Raw genomic sequence first — 18,179 nt, forward strand, 5'->3', positions numbered from 1 at the left:
GTGTGAGACACCGTCATATTATGACGTAATTTTGATCAAAATAAACAAATCAAGTTCAATTCCATAATGTTTTGTCTCCCGAAAATGTTATCTAACAGCTTAGCGCAAGTGATCAAGCGTTAACTTCGGATCTTTAAGTCACGAATTCGAATCCCGATGGGGCTTTTATAATTTTTACCTTTACAAAAAATCTAATCCGATGAGAGTATTTTAATTATAATGTACTTTTATTCACATTATCACATGAACTTTATTTATCCAAGCAACATTTTTTAGGTCATCTGAGTCACTCAAGTGACTTATTGCAATTGGTCCTCGTCTGTCGTCGTGCGTTAACAATTTAACATTTTTAACTTCTACTTGAAAACTACAAGGCCAATAGTAACCATTTTTGGTGTGAAGCATTTCTTTGGCTAGAGGAATCTAAATTGTGAAAATCATGCAAAAAGCAACATTTTCAAAAATCTTCTTCTCTACTCTCAAACGTGAGGAAAAAACTGAATGCTCAGGCTATAGGGTGTGGTCACTTTGGCCATATAGTGAAAATGTATTAAATCTTCTACTCTTCTCCCGTATATATAATTATTTGATAAACTGAGTGAATGGTTATGATGTCCACAAACTCCTCTACATAAATTGTGAAATTCATTACCCCTGGACCAGGGGATTAGGCCTTAGAGCGGGGCCAACTTAGCCGTATAGTGAAAATGTATTAAAACGCTGACATAAACGCGTTTTATTAGCATCTTAATGTTGTATACTCGTGAAAAGAATCTTATTCTACAACAAAGTCCTGCCCACTCCTGGGATATGGAATCAAATTTTTCTTTCCTCTTATGGCATGTCAACTTTGCAATATGTGACTTTTTCCATTTGTGTGTTAAATATTTTTATTAGAATTGTATAAAGTTTTATTTGTATTTGAATAATTTTCTTTTGCAATGATTTTGTTATTGTATTGTATAATGTACTATTTGTATATAATTTTTTTTCATTTGAATTAGTGTCATATACTCGTGCAAAGAATATATTATAAAAGAAGCTCCTGGCCACTCCTGGAATCAAATTTCGTTTCCTCCTATGGCATGTCAACTTTGCAATATTTGATTTTTTCCATTTTTGTTGTAAACATTTTAAATTGAATTGTATAAAGTTTTATTTGTATCGAATAAATTGCTTTTGCAATGATTTTTTTAAATTGAATTGTATAATGTTCTATTTGCATTATATATTGTTTTCATTTGTATTGTATATTTTCCACTTGAATTGTATTATTATTAATTCGTAATTAATATGTTCAATTTGTATTGATTATTTATCATTTGTTTTGTATAATTTTTAATTTGTAAGCGATAATTTATCATTTGAATTGTATCCGAAGGACAGTCACTGTTTATCTGTTTGTTTGTTTTTTACGAAGGTTGTCATTTGTTAAGAGTTTTAGACTGTATTGTGTGAAAACCAGCGAGATATTCCAGGTGCTGAACGCAAACTGGTCCCGTAAAGACGTGGTGATCGTGTGAGGCTCGCAGTGTTCTACATGTAGTTGCAAGAAGGCAAACAAGTAGGGCCAGCCATTGTGTTAAAAGAAAGAACCAAGGCATTATACATGTGTACATTAAGAAGCTTGATAACCAATCCTGTTTTTAAACCGGGGAAAAACTTGTTGTCAAGGGAAGTAGGACTAAAGTAGGACCACAGGAGTCAACAATCTTAACACTAAATGAGAAATAAAGTCTAATTAAGTAAAAACCTAGCCATGAGCTTCGCTTACGAAGTGAGCAAAGCGAACATGAATACAACGCCTTTTCCACAAATCAGCAATTGCACCAGTATTTGCTTTGACCTGGCGATCAAATTAATAACAATCGATAAAACTAGCGTCGAACAACTTAATTCTGTCCTAACTTTTGGAAAAATTCAATCCATATAACTCTACAGCGATAAATAATGCAGATGTCTGTCAACATTCGATCTACGATGTAGTGACTTCACATTCACAGGTTTAAAAAAAATACTGAAGCATTAAAATCGTCATTAAAAACCGAGTACAGTTTGACTAGTAAAAACAAGGGCAATGTTGGCTGTGTTTTGGTTTCACCGAAGGGGACTATATATATATATAGCTTTCCTCTGTGTCCGTCTGTCTGTCCTACTTCAGTTTTCCACATGGTTTTCCGAAGGAAAAATCCGGTTATTGGAATGTGGAAAATGGCGGACGGGGGCGGCTGCCAAAATGGAACCTTATTGTACGGATCAATTCTCCTACAGTTTTCAAGATAGGAAGTTGTTGTTTTGCAGTTCAGTTGTACATATATCAGAGCTATGCATATTACTTGGATTTTGATTTTTGGTAAATTTTCGGGAAAAAAAAATCAGTTGTTGAACTCTTTTTCTCGCAGAATATTACACATAGGGTACCCCTATTGTACGGATAATAGATCCTCCTACAGTTTTCAAGATAGAAAGTTGTTCTGCAGATCAATTGTACAAATATAAAAGTTATGCATATAACTTGGATTTTGATTTTTAGAACATTTTGAAAAAATATACCAGCTGTTGAATTTAGTCATTTTCACGCAGATTATTGCATAAAGTGTATCCCATTTCTCTGGATGGGTTATGTTCCTTTGACCTTTTCCACGACCCTTTCCTTGCTTTGAGCAAGTAGCTATATAGTACAGAACCAGGTAGAATTTTCTCACAGACTTCACAGAATTTCTTTGCTGAAGCAGTGTGCCTCTCACCCAGTGCTTGGACTTTAGTTATCATAGCTTTGTTTCCCGTGAAGCTGTTCTTTTGAAATTCCTTAAGGCTCTGTAACATCTTGATAAAGTTCCATAATGAGAGCCATAACTATCTCATATATTCTCAGCTCATTTTTGTCCACGCTTCCTATCAAGGAAATTCATTTCTCTGCCAGGGAATTGTCCGTATCAATGGCATTTCTGCATGTCGTATGATGTTCATGATGTAAATGAAAATGTTCTGGGGTCAAGTTTTCTTTTGTACAGCAGAATTAAACAGCGCAAAAACCATATACAGGGTAACTGACAATTGCAATCCCTCTGTATCGACCTTGCTTGAATTCAATCTCTTCCATACTGTCCTGGTTAACATCCAAATCTTGTTCACTTACTTGTACGTATTATTTTACATTTTTACTTTGAAGTCTTCCCCACTTTTCGACGTACTGAATCGCGATTTTTTTTCAAATCTCTGGATACAAGCTCCTGCAATGTACCAAAGTTTTTTTTTTCTCCACAGCTGATAAATCTGAATAAATTTCATTTTTTTTCAGTTTCTTCCGTCAAAGACACGTAAGAAACATTGAATTTTGTGATGAAAACAGATAATCCAGAAAATTTGCTTTTCTATTAAAATCCCAGTTAGAAAACTGCAGAAAAAGTTTGGATATTCATCAGAAAAGATGGGATCCAAAAATTACCAGTTTGTGTTGGACTTTGTATATCCGCTTACGTCAAGCTTAAGTTGACATAAAGAAATGCATCTTTGTACAACTCCTCTCTAAATGTCTCGTGCAGTGCAACAAAACCTCAGTTAAACAATTTCCGGGATTTATCGAAGCCAACTTAATATGGATGAAAAAGGAAATGAACAGGCAGAAAGTATGACATAGGGGCATCAACAAAGATGTATGACAATTCATTATGATTCATCATAACCAAATCTGGTGATACTTGGAACTTGGTTGGTTTCATTGATATGGACAAGACAAACAATTGGCTTTAGTTTAGTACGAAACGGAAAAAATAAAACCTACACAAATTGTGAACCATTAAAAGAGTAAATTAGTTATAACTTTTTACTTATTTATCTAATATGGCATTGCTGGCATAACAGTGTAACGCAGTTAGTGAAAGCATTTCATGTGTTTTATGAAAATTTTTATATCTGCAATGATGTATATACATGTGTACCTCAACATTGAGTTATCGGTATGATCTTTAATCATAAAGACGATACCGGTATGATCTTAAATCATAAAGACGATACCGGTATGATCTTAAATCAAAAAAACCCATACGACTGACGACATTCATGATCATCTTTACTAAGTCTTGCTGCATCATCTATCTGCAAATATGTCCCACTATTGTAAATATCATTTACCCCCCCCCCCCAAAAAAAATAGCTTCATTTAATTAAACGAATAATCTTGTGAATTTCATGTTACGTTATATTTTTTCTCTAAAATTGGGATTCGTTTTCTACAACTTCTACTGTTTTAAAATATTCGGTACTTCATGAAACTAGTATTTTTAATTAATGCAATTTTGTATACGTCTGCATTACTTGGCAATTCATTCCTGCAGCTATAAACATATGATCTTAATTGAGAGCCCTAGACGTTGTTTGGTTTGATTTTCCGATTATAAATTGGGACTATAGTCTGTTTACCCAAAAATATTAATGCAACACATTTTGACGATTTAAAAAAAATACACATACCTATAAAAGATTCAATTAAAATAAATGAAACTGGAAATATGTTCAATGCATATACTGTTAATTTTGAGAAAATAATTATTCTTTGATAAATAATCTCATACTGATAATCTTTATATTTTATTTTTAAAATTACATAAAGTATTTCGTTTTAAGCATGCCTAACAAATCTATCAAGTAAACAACATTAGAGAAGACTTTCCGTTTCCCGTTCCGCGTTTTGGCAACACTCCGACAATACCAATTTGGTGTTGAAGGATATTTACTTCCAACGACATAGTATGTACTTCATCCAAGATAGTATACATGTCTTTAAGAAGATTCGAAACAACTTTGAATCCAGCAAACTGAAAAACTGAACAGGCCTTGGTAGATAGTTTCTCCTGTATTAGAAGATTTAAAATGGGAATACTGGGGAAAATGTTTCAAAATTCAATTTCCATAAAGGATTTTCAGTACAAAACAAACTTTCTGAGGAACACATAAAGTCAATCCCCTCAAGTAAAGTGAGGAATGCGCTTGCAATTCAAATCATAAATAAGGATATGCTTTTTTAATGAGCATGCCAAGTAACTCTACAAAATCAACAAAACTGGCATCCAGCAGTGAACTTTTGAATAACCTCAAAATTATTTGAAATGTTATATACAATAAACCAACCGAATATATCTCTAAAGACCCAAAATTTGAAATATTGATTAATTTTTAAATGAATTCTTCACATCTTGTGTAAATGCTGTGTATATCACGCACATTTCGTCAAAAAATCTTATGATTTCTGAGACACACACTGACAAATTCTTCAATTGTGGGTTTAATTTGTATCCTTGTGTAAATTATTCTTGACAAGACAGAACAGCTTCAATCCTGGTTTCCTAAACTCAGACATCATTGAGAATCTGTTTGGACAACAAATGGGCCCAAGAAGCGGAATGAACACAAAACAACTCTAGCCCATTTTGGCCCTGCAAATGCTGCTATCATACTAGGCAATATACCGTTTCTAAAAATGCAACTCTTCAAACAAAGCAAGTTTTTTCACGGCAACATGACAACTCAACACCATCAGACACAAGTCACAAAAAGCAATAAATTAAGAAAGAGTCGTACATAAAACGAACACACATTACAATTGGCACGGGGGCTTATTGACTGGAACCTCCCTCCCCCGGACCGAATAAAACATACTAGCCCATTAGATTTACTCCCATATTACTAAAATAATCTATAAACGAATTTGCCTTAACAGTCACCTGAGTAACATATAACCCATACACAAACTTGTCAAGGAGTCTCATATATATGCATTTAATTAATTAGGTTTCATACTGGAGTAGAAAAATTATAAATTTTTAATGACGACCACCTCCCTGCCTTAAATCTTTCAAAATAAACTATAATTTTGGCGAAAAACCTAAAGATCTGGTCTACAAAATCATGAATTAAGTTTTCCTTTCAGGTGTGTGGGAGTAAAGAAGATAATTTTTTAATATTATATGCATTAACACCTATACATCCATTTTGGCGCTGCCCTAGAGTCAAAACCCATACTCCAGGGGACATGAAAATTAAAATGTCAGTAGAGGACTTCCTGGTAAACATAATTATAAGTCAGTTTTTTATACAGATGTGTGAGAATAGTAAAGAAAATTATTAAACAGCCTATGCATTAACACTATGTTGCCCCCCCCCCCCTCATGTCCTGAGCCCCTGGCCCAGGGGCCATGAATTTCACAATTTAGGTAGAGGAGCTTCATGGACATCATAGAGAAGAAGATTTTTAAGATTTAATACATTTTCACTATATGGCCATACTGTCCCCACCCTAGAGCCTGAACCCCTGACCCAGGGGCCATGAATTTCACAACAATTTTGGTAGAGGGCTTCATGGACATTATAACTATGCAACAAGTTTTTTCCTCACATGTGGGAGAAGAGAAGAAGATTTTTGAAAATTTGGTGTTTTTTTTTAAATATTTGGCCCGACATGTGGCGCCCCGGGGGTGGTAGACCCATGAATTTCACAATTTAGATTCCTCTTACCATAGAGATGCCTCGCATCCAAAATGGTAACAATCCGCCTTGTACTTTTTAAAAGAAGTTAAAAATGTAAAATTGTTAACGCACGACGACGGACGAAATCTGATAGCAATAGGTCACCTGAGTAAACTCATGTAAAAAAAACTACCAAAAACATTTCTTTTAAAAAACACCCCCTTCCCCCTCTGCACATAAAAAAGAAAGGTATGCCACTCCGCACTATTTACATCAACACCCCTTGGTCACTTTCCATCCCAAATAAATATATCGCACCCATTTGTGTAACAATTAACGATTAATATTAACGACGTAGATGTGTCACTTTCTTGTCTTATTTTGAAACGAGCAATGTTCTGGGGTTAACCATTTCAACTGAGGTCGCGATCGGTTTTTCAACGACATTTCAGGTAACTGTGACGGACATAAACAAATCAGCGACATATGAGACAAGTATTCCTTTTAAAGGAATGATCGGCAATAATGATATATAGATAGCTAGAAGCAATCAACATGATCAGTTTGATGTAAAATAATTTAAAAATACTGTATTTTTACAAAATATAGAATATTTGAATCTGTACACCATAATTTCATTATTAAAAACCGTCAACAAATTTAATATTGAAATAAATTTGGGGAAAGCCGTTCGTAAACTCCTTGTCTAGTTTTAAATTTTTAACGTAATTATTAAATGTTAATGTATCTTCTTCTTAACACGTATTCAAAGAAAGAGTTTATTAAAATAATTTTATGCGACTGAAAAACATTGAATGCCATCAAAACTTGCTATTGAGGTCGCATTATAACGTAACCTTGTTTATAAATCAAGCCGTCTTCCTAGCCACTATTATTCAACATCAATAGATCGAGGTCAGTTCATGGAGCATCTTCTTATGATCGAGGTCAGTTCATCGAGTTCAACTGCATTACTGAATGAATCTTTCGATGAAATTCTTACGCGTGAGACAAAATGTGCATTCTTGAATTAACAGGTCGAACTGTAACTAGAGGTACTGTGAGCAAGCTCACAATTGAAACCTCCCGCTGAGAAAAAAATCATAACGCGTGTATTTTTGCTATTATAGAAAATATTGTAGTAATCTATTTCACTGTCCATTTTCTATAAATAATAACTGCTCTATTTTTTAAAACTGTTAATGCTAATAAGAGTAAACAAACCAATTTCTATCCTTTAATTCCATTTTATTTTAAGTTAACTGTTAATGCATGAGGACATTTGCATCCTACCGTTAACAACCATGACTCGAATCAAACGAAATCCACATGTCAAGCAGCCATTTAATATTTAAACAATTTGAATTATTGGTATACTGAGCCCGATTTTTTCCGAAATTTTTTTCCACACATTTTTTTTTCCCCAAAAAAATTTCATTAGGGCAGGCCATTTTCAGAGAGACGGGGATGAGAATCTGGAAATAATTTTATGTGGCCTGAGACAAGCAAGCTTTGTGTCAAATTTTAGCTTCTAGTATTTCCATAAATAGAAGACATGACACAGACAGAATTTAGCATTTTTGAAATAATGACCTTGAACTTCCTCAATTTACCTTGTGTCAAGATCATGACATTCCCTAAGGTCATAAGCAATCATTGTGTGAGGTAAGAACTTCCAATGTTTCTCCATAAGAAAGATATGAACCGGACACGAATTTTGCATTTTTTCCGCCAGTGACCTTGCCCGAATGACCTTGGGTCAAGGTCATGACACACCCTTAGGTCATAAGCAATCTTTGCGTTAAGTAAGAACTTCCAATGTTTCTCCATAAGAAAGATATGGACCGGACACGAATTTTGCATTTTTTTCTGCCCTTGACCTTGCCTGAATGACCTTGGGTCAAGGTCATGACAACCCTTAGGTCATAAGCAATCTTTGTGTGAAGTAAGAACTTCCAATGTTTCTCCATAAGAAAGATATGGACCGGACACGATTGCACGGACGGACAGTCGGACGGACGGACGGACGGACAAGGTGATTCCTATATACCCCCCCCCCCCCCCAAAAAAAAACAAAACTTTGTTTGCGGGAGGTATAATTAATGTTTGTTTGCATCTCTAAGGTAAATGAATGGAAATAAACTGAATAAAATGTTATATATTATCAAGTTTTTATAAGAACTACTTATGCAAGCGGAATGTATGCGCACGTGGAAGCATTTGCCGGATGCCTCATATGGATGGATCGATCACTAAGAGCACAGGACTAACTACTGAGAGGCTCGATTTCGTTAAAAAATGGAAGATTTGGTCCAGAGAACGGCTTGAAATTTAGTAGAAATTGGGCGCAACCTTGTAATAACAAGTCAGGCGGAGACGGGGAAACACGTCTTATTAAAGAAATTTTTGGTCTTTTAAAGATTCAAAGGGGAAGAAAATTTCAGATATATGCCCAACCAGCATTGCAGCTACTCAGTACAATTTCCATGCAACTACACAACATAAGTGGGCTGGTATTAAAGATGAACTAATGAGATTGCAAGAACTAACATGTAAACTGACGCACTGATTATTGATGAAATCTCAATAAGTTCAAAAATACTGAGCCAAGTAGAATCATTATGCAGAAATATAAGGAATAAAGAATTTATTTTTGGTAAATTACAAGTTATTTTGGTTGGAGATTTTTTTTTCAGCTTCCACCCATTGCCAGTGAACTGTACTTACGGTGATCCTAGGTTCAATACTTTCTTTGAACACAAACTTAATTTTAGTATAGTACACAGACCAAATTATCCTGATCTCATAGATTGTGTCAATGATCTTGAGATGGATGATATTTCAGATAACAGTGTAGCATTTTTGAACTCGTTGAATCGCCCAATACAGAATGACGAAGACATTATTCAGCTTGCTCGAAATTTAGATGTCGACTTTTTCAACTACAATAAACTACTGATATTTCCAAGTGAGCCAATTTTCTTATTTATGTACTTAACCTTAAAATAAATGTTTTTTCCGTGTTGCCCTGTTAAGTTAAAACTATGCCCCTGTAATGTCCTCGCTTCTGCCTCTGCGCTCGTGTCCATCGTTTCTTAAGTTACAGAAAAAACACTTTTCCGAATTTCCTTCTAGTGTGTTTAATTCGCAGTCTCGGAGTGAATGTGGGGTCACGACATGTCGGTAGATTGAATGTTTACAGAAATCTGGAAATCTGAATATAATGCCGCAATAGGGGTTGATCGCCAGGTCAAAGCACATATCGGCTTGGTTTTTTACTTATTTTGACTTTATTTTTCATTTATTGATGAGACTACCGACCCCTGTGGTAAATGCTACACTATACACTAGATCATTGTTATATAAAAACTTATGGTCCTTTATTTCGCAGTAATAACATTAATATTTAAAAAGCAAGGATTCAAATAACATTGCTGAAGACAAAGTAAGAAATGTCATTACAGGGTTTAGTTACATCACAGAGACTTGAGGAAAAAAAATGAAGAAAAAAAAGTTTCGCCGAGATACCCGCTTTTTTAACGATGTTTTTTTTAAAAGAAAAGCACAGCTACACGCTGCAAGAATTGTCAGGGGACCCCCAATTTTGGCATCCATGGAAAGATTGTATTGTGAAACATGGTGGGAATCTTTGGCATAAAGAAGGGAAATAGTTAACCTAACGATTATTTATAAAATTCATTCAATCTTGTACCACACTAACATAGTGATATTCCTAATATTTATAGAGAATATACTTCTCGATACATTTCTCTTTTATGAGGAAAATTGTAAACCCCCTGCCGTTAAGTACGATGCATATAAAAATCAATTATTCATGCAAGATCCTATAAGCAAATGGAGCTTACTAAATCTGGACACTATAAATCAGCATCCATCCGATAGTTTCAAAGAAGCAGTTCTAATAATACCAGTGATACAAAGTTCCTAAATATTTTCATCATGGTAAAAGAATAACTTACATCATACATACAAAGTGAAGGCACAATTGTTTACTAAATTATGATTCACACAGAAGAGATATTACTTATTCTCCAAATTGCATATCTGGAGAGAAAGAAGACGTATATCATTTTTATTTTTTGAAAAAGATTTTCGAATGCAAGAAATACTAAATTGTCTATTATTTTATTTCTATTCCAAATACAATTTAGTATTCTTAGATTCAACCAAAGAATCTAAGAATTCTCCCTAAGTCAAATTTTACAGAAAAAAAAACCAGATTACAAAGTAATCAAATGCCAAAATCCACGCTGTGACAAAAGTTCGACTTAAGTGGGAAAGAAATCACTATCAACAATGAAATGTCATGCCATAACAGAAATTTAATTTATGCAATCACATGCTCTGTTTATGGAGATTTCTATATTGTAGAAACAGGAAATACATTACGGGAACGAAAGCGGATAAATAAACAGCACATTAATTTACCGGAATATCGTATTATAAAACTCAGTGGAGTTATCTGAACGTATGTGGAAAGAAATCTTTCCCAGTTTTCCCCTTTATAAAATGTGCGAGTCTTAGATTAAAATATCTGAAAAGTATGACATTTTTTCAACAAATGGTTGTAAAGAGGACACCAATGAACCCCTTCTAATTTTTTCAGGTTTTTAAATCTTTAAAATCTGCACCTTGCGCAACTGTTCTGAGTGATTAAAAAGGCATTGTCCTGTTCTTGTATGCATACTTTTCAAACAAAATGACATGTAAGAATTCGTATTTATTGCTTTTATATATTTTGGCAACATTTTTAGCCAGTTTCGGACAGAAACAAGCCAGTTCAGGAAATGTTTACATTCTTATCCTCTTATGTACAAGATGGCCGCACACCCCCTGAAGATGAAAATGAAAGCGCTTTTGTTTTACTCTTTGTTTTTACTCTTTGTTTTACTCTACTCTATTCATTGATTAAGTTCGTTCTATCTATCTATTTATCTATCTATCTATCATCTCATGCTTAAAGACAATTAATTGTTAATTATTTGCATTTGGCTGAAAACCTAGTGAGGTGATATTCAAGAACTTCTGTTCGAACCCCTATGTATATCATATATACAATAATATAAAGATATTATTAGATTCTCTTTGACGACACGTTAACTTTGCGTCTATGATCTGTAAGGAGTTTGTCCGCCTAAGCATCATCTAGCTTTTACTAACATTGGTTGGATATCTTCATTTAGAACATATCTCAAGAATGATTACTTTTACTATGATCAAGTTCCTCACTTCTTTTAAATTACGCATGTCTTTAAGATTAGGCCTATTCCTTCCATTTTAATTTCATCATTTGATTGTATCAGTCATTCAATTGTTTTTAGACCAAAAGCAGTCAAATTTATTTTGGAATAGGGCAGACTATGCAACATGCATTAGTAATCTTAAGTTTTTCTTTATTTCAACATCTTTTAAGACTTTATCTACCGACGTATATCCTTAAGTGTTTTTTTACAAAAAGATTTTAAGTTATTCCCCAGGATTAAGATGACATTTTAGAACAGTTTATCGATATTAAATTTTTGATTTTATCTTTCGTTCAAACTGACATTTAACACTTAGATTGATATCGTGTGTGAAACAAATTTCGCTAGTATCAATGTTACAACTTTTCCCTATTTTGTTGTAATTCATGCACATATATAATTTGCATTTATGTTTAAACGTAATCGTATCAAAAATATACTACTATTGGATAGTGTCTGTTTTATTTACCCAAAATGTCTTACATATATTCCTTATATAAAGAACGTTATTGAAATGGAAAAAAAAACCAGCCATGTTAATTGAGGTTTATTGAAACATCTTTAAGTAAAAACATCCAATGATATTTTAGTGTTTTTGCCAATTAAAAAATACTATCAATCTTGCCGATAAAACCCTTGTTTAGAATTCTTAGGCATCATATTACATCACGTATACAATCTCTAGAAAAAATCTACTCCGTAAGAAAAATGAATTTTTTCAATCTTTTTAAAAGATATAGTTGACTCAAGTAAATACTATTTTTCCAAAATCAGAATGTTTTTCTGTCTCCTGATTGCTTTAGTGGGATTACCCCACATTCACTGTCTCTTCAAAAACGTTAACTTAAATGACGTTTAGAGTCTCATGTGTGTACAATGTATACAATGTAGACGAAAACACTTCCAGTCCGATAGCCTATAAACTATTGGTGGTGAAGTCAAACACGCATATCAATATGAGAACTACTAGTACCAAACGAAAGACGCAATACTTATGGCCAATTGTCAACACATGTTCTTTGTAATTTTTTCACAAGCGATTATTTGCAAACATATCTTAATAAAACTTTCTTATAGTTTGTGCTAAATCTCAAGTATATGAAAAAGTAAATGCAAAACGAGCAGTAGTATATTATCAAGCAAAGCTGGTTGATGGCCCATTCCACGTGCAAAAAACTTGGTGTTGGTCGATTCGAGACCAGAATTCGTATTTTGTTTACACTGGTTGGAAAGGAAAAAACGGTAAAAGTCAGGCCAATAGCTAGCAACACCCTAGTTATCCTTGTCAGCATTTGGTATGTCCGCTTACTGTTTCTACGGCATCTTCTGGGCTGGTGATATGTTGCAATAGGTTGTTTTGATACTCTTTTCAGGATTAATTTCACGTAGATAGCTCCAAGAAATATCACCATCGACACAAACGGTAAAACAGACGTAATAGTGATGTCGATATAGGTAAAGATGTGAAGTACCTGTTCGAATTTAATTTCGTATGCACAATGGTCACTTCCTCCAATGTGCATCACGTTTGTTGTCCATAACGAAAATGTATACAACGCAAAAGCGAGTCCAGTCAAAATGCATACCATTATTCTAGCTTTCTTAACTGTGCACACGGTTACAGCACACTTGATGTTCACAGTTATAAGAAAATTTTCAAATGTAATGCAAACGACGAACCATACTGTTAAAAAGCTACAGATATAGGTAGAGTAGATGATCGTTTGACACACAACGTCTTGGTGGAAAAAACCAACATCAACTGTCTCTAGCCACACCACAAAATTTGCAGCACAGAAGAGGCTGCTCGTCGCTGAAAGAGCCGCTAAATAAACGTTTGACGACACCATTCTTAGTGACTTTGAACAGAAAATTACGACTGAAATGGTGTTTTCTATTACACCGGCAATACATAATACTGGATGAATGTAAAGGTGCAGTTTAAATACAATCGTATAAAATAGCGATCCGTGCATAGGCATCATCCTCGTATGGTTGAAAACCATCCTTGTATGGTTGAAAGCCTTTAAGTCCAAGTCTGTTGTACAGTTCTCCATACTGAAATGACTATATCTTTAGTAAGCAGTCTCTCAACATATAACTACTGGGTATCATTTCTCTTGCTGTTACATGGATACTACGTCATTCGTGCATGATTATTTGTAGGACCGAAATGGACGTCCAATACAATGGTTTCCGGTAGCCTTCTGTCCTTAATCAAAGTATAGTCTGATATACCATGATATGATATCATCTGTAAATTCCAAACTTACATTGTCTTATTAAAATGAACTCTTACATGCATGAAAGTTCAATATAACACTGTATGTGAAACTAAATAACGTACGAACTGTACATGCAGGGGTCAAACCGACGGTTAGATATTGATTGTTCATGACATGCATCAAGACAATCAAGAAAAGTCATTCACGAGATTGATATTAATACTTTGATTAGCTTGACCGACGGGTTGCATTATTTGTACTAAATGTAGGTGTATATTATTGATCTAAATGTAAGACAATCATTCTGAACACTTTATGATGCACAACTTCAGTTAAGACAACAAATGATAAGTGGAATGCAATATACAACTACTAGTATATTTTGACTAAATGAACAATGCACGAAGACGCTGACTCACCTGAACAGAAAGAGTAGGTTACAGTTTTTTCTTCTATAAATTAATATCGTTCATCGTTTATCAGATGTCAAATTAAATCACGATAAATTTTATACAAAGTTAATGATTATATTACGTGGGTTTTTATTGTTGAAATGTCTGATTTTTTGTTGATTTATTTTGTCAACATTCAGTACTATATATATATATATATATATATATATATATATATATATATATATATATACACATACACAAGTATAAAAGCATTGTTTTTGGGCGGCGGAAAGAGTAAAAAAGGGATTAATGCAAAACGAAGAACTTATTTTTTAAAACATGCTTAAATACAAAACACACCAGCTTAAAACAAAACCAACAGCCTTTTAGCAAAAACAACAGACACCGATGGAAAACAAACGATCACCGATGCAAAACAAACAGTCATGCACAGAATTATCGCTACATGGCGTGCGAAGAGGTATCAGAAGAAATCGTACCTACAAATTAAAGTGCGTTTTGACATATTAAAAGATTAATATAATGATAAAAATAATTTAATGGTTTGTGTATATTTGATAATGTGTATTCGTTTATTTATCCATATATGTTAATTCTAGCGTTAATTTTCTCAAGGCTACGATTTCTCAAGGGCACGATTTCTCCCGATACCTCTTTGCCAGCTAGCGTTAATTCAATGCATGACTGTTGGCTTTGCATTGGTGTCTGTTGGCTTTGCATTGGTGTCTGTTGATTTTGTTTCGTAATTTAGCTTGTTTTGAATAAGTTGTTTGTTTTGCATTAACGTCTTTTTTTACCCTTTCCGCTGTCCATAATTGTATCCTATCTATGTGCAATGAGAGAAAGGTATATTAAAAGGAAGGAAAGAAGAGGTGCTTAGTGGACGGTGAGGTGGAACATGACTTTCTGTTTGCGTTTAAATAAATTCATATGTATGAAAATAATTCTTAAAATGTGTTAAGTGTCTTAGACGTACACATTTACAATGTTTTGCCTTTATAGCGGTGAATTTCACATTCATCATTATTTAGAGCCTTTCAGTAGTAAATATATCTTATACAAAGCCTATTTATTAGTATAATCTTTCGACAACTTAAATATGGGAATAAGGTTGCAATTTGCTTGCATTTAGATGCAAAATTGAACAGTTTGATAGTAAGAGTAAGTAAAGCTTAAAGTCTGTATTTTTTTCTTCTATTAGTATTTTTTTTTTCTACAAATCAAACAGATATTCATTTCTATCGAGGCAAAAAGATTTATAAAATTTCTTAAGCAAACCATTCTTTCATATGTATGGCACGCCAAATTCACAATAAAGAGCTAAACATGGTTTCACATTTGATAAATTAGGTTTTTCGACTAGTAACTAGTTTACGAACCGCAAAGTTTACGGACAGTAACCTATAGTTATCAATAGTTTGTTAACTATAGTGTACGGTTCGTAGACTATAGTTAACGACTCGTAAACTATAAATCACGATCCGTTTACTATAGTTTTCATCTGTAAAACTATATTTAACGATTGTTAACTATAGTAAAACGAATAATAATCCAAGTTTATCTGTCTGCAAATAACGTTAATAATAGATTTTGCTGATAAAAATAGATTTACGTCTGAAAACTATGATTTACATTCGTTAACTATAGATAAGAGTTGTTAATCATAGTTTCACTACATGAAACTTGCTATATTAATCAGATAAATCCTGTTTTGCAATCGCAAATGGTTGTTTCCAGTGTTAAATATAGTTTTACACTTCTGAAACATAGATGATCGCGCTAACTACGGTTTACAGATTTGAAATATTGATTAACGGCGTCAGCTATAGTTTTCGGTCCGTAAACTTTAATTTACAACCGTTCAACCTAGTTTATCGATTGGAAACTATAATTATCTCATTTTTTGTGAATTTGGCGCGCTATACATATTGACCCATAGCTCTTTAACATTTACTCACTCTATGTTTCTGTGTGAAATTTGAAAAAGTTCATGGTGCAGACTTCAGAATTTTCTATTTAAAGAGATATTCGTTAGTTTGATCTATGCAGTATAAGTATTTGGAATTGAGGCCTCCGGAGTATTCAAACTGATTCCTGCGCAATTTAAAAGGTCAAACATATTATTCAGAAGTTTTCCTATACATTTTTTTCCATCATTGCATAATATAATCACGGTCTTTAGGAATGCCATCCATAGATGTTGGTGAGCCATCAGTGCTTTTATTAATGTATTTTTCGGAAGTTGAAAAATCTGTACATAGTGACAAAAATCGGGGGAAAGCTGGTAACTACTCAATTTAGGTCATTTCAGTTAAAGATGGTCAACTTCCCTGAAAGGAAACTATTTACAACTAGAGGTACTGTGAGCAAGCTCACAATTGATACCCCCCGCTAAGAAAAAAATCATAACGCGTGTATTTTTGCTATTATAGAAAATATTGGATGAATCTATTTCATTGTCCATTTTCTATAAATAACAACTGCTTTTTTTTTTGAAAACTGTTAATTGTTAGCTTCTAATATTTCCATTAATACAAGACATGACACAGACAGAATTTAACTTTTTTGAAACAATGACCTTGAACTTTCTCAATTGACTTTGGGTCAAGGTCATGACACACCCTTTAATCATAAGCAATCTTTGTGTGAAGTAAGAACTTCCAATGTTTCCCCATAAGAAAGATATGGACCATACATGAATTTTGCATTTTTTCTGCCAGTAACCTTGACCTTGCCCAAATGACCTTGGGTCAAGGTCATGACACACCCTTGGGTCATAAGCAATCTTTGTGTGAAGTAAGAACTTCCAATGTTTCCCCATAAGAAAGATATGGACCGGACACGAATTTTGCACTTTTTCTGCCCTTGACCTTGCCCTAATGACCTTTGGGCAAGGTCATGACACACCCTTTAATCATAAGCAATCTTTGTGTGAAGTAAGAACTTCCAATGTTTCTCCATAAGAAAGATATGGACCGGACACGATTGCACAGACAGACAGACAGACGGACGGACGGACAAGGTGATTACTATATACCACCCCCCCCCCAAACTTTGTTTGCGGGGGGTATAATGAGTATCAGAATTAACAGTGTCAGTACTGCAACACCCCCTCCAAACATCTAATAAATACATGTAAATCAAAGTAATGTTCAGATATTATATCATGGTACGTTTTATTTCTCAAAATAGCTTCTTGACGACTATTTTAAATGACATGTTCTGTATACATTTTGTATTTATATTAAACTAATTAAATCAAAAAGTTATCTATTTCCTTGCAAGATCTGTAGATATATTGTTAAGAAAATGCATTTGTTTTTAATTTATTCTCAATACAATAATAATGTACACTTACTTTTCTTTAAAAAAAATTGTAATTTACTTAAATAAGAGACACAAAACTATCTCGACAATAGTCTCCATTAACCAACACTTGTGGTGTGTGTGTGTGTGTGTGTGTGTGTGTGTATATATATATATATATATATATAGTGTGTGTGTGTGTGTATATTATATATATATATATATATATATATATATATATATATATATATATATATATATATATATATATATATATATATATATTGCATAATAAGAACCAAACAAGCCCTCTCTTCATAATATCTTGCTTAATGTCTTGTTATGATCGGCCATTTCATGGAGGTTCGCCAATAGGAAGTGTAAGGCCATAACTATAAAACAAAGTGATGGAAATGGATTGTATAGTACGCTTGGTGAACGGCCTTGAAACGCCTGCCTGTCTTGGTAAACAAATAGAACATCCATAAATAATACTTGTTTCT

General features: G+C 33.6%; 1 protein-coding gene across 1 annotated transcript; it reads right to left on the minus strand.

The window, feature by feature from the left end:
- Positions 1–12,267: 12,267 nt before the first annotated feature.
- LOC128190471 (mu-type opioid receptor-like) lies at positions 12,268–13,864 on the minus strand. The gene has a single exon (XM_052862541.1). It carries the CDS (start codon positions 13,784–13,786, stop codon positions 12,770–12,772), a length of 1,017 nt encoding a protein of 338 aa, XP_052718501.1. The 5' UTR covers positions 13,787–13,864; the 3' UTR covers positions 12,268–12,769.
- Positions 13,865–18,179: the final 4,315 nt, after the last annotated feature.

The sequence above is a fragment of the Crassostrea angulata genome, chromosome 6 (assembly GCF_025612915.1).
Source record: "Crassostrea angulata isolate pt1a10 chromosome 6, ASM2561291v2, whole genome shotgun sequence".
Taxonomy (NCBI): domain Eukaryota; kingdom Metazoa; phylum Mollusca; class Bivalvia; order Ostreida; family Ostreidae; genus Magallana; species Magallana angulata.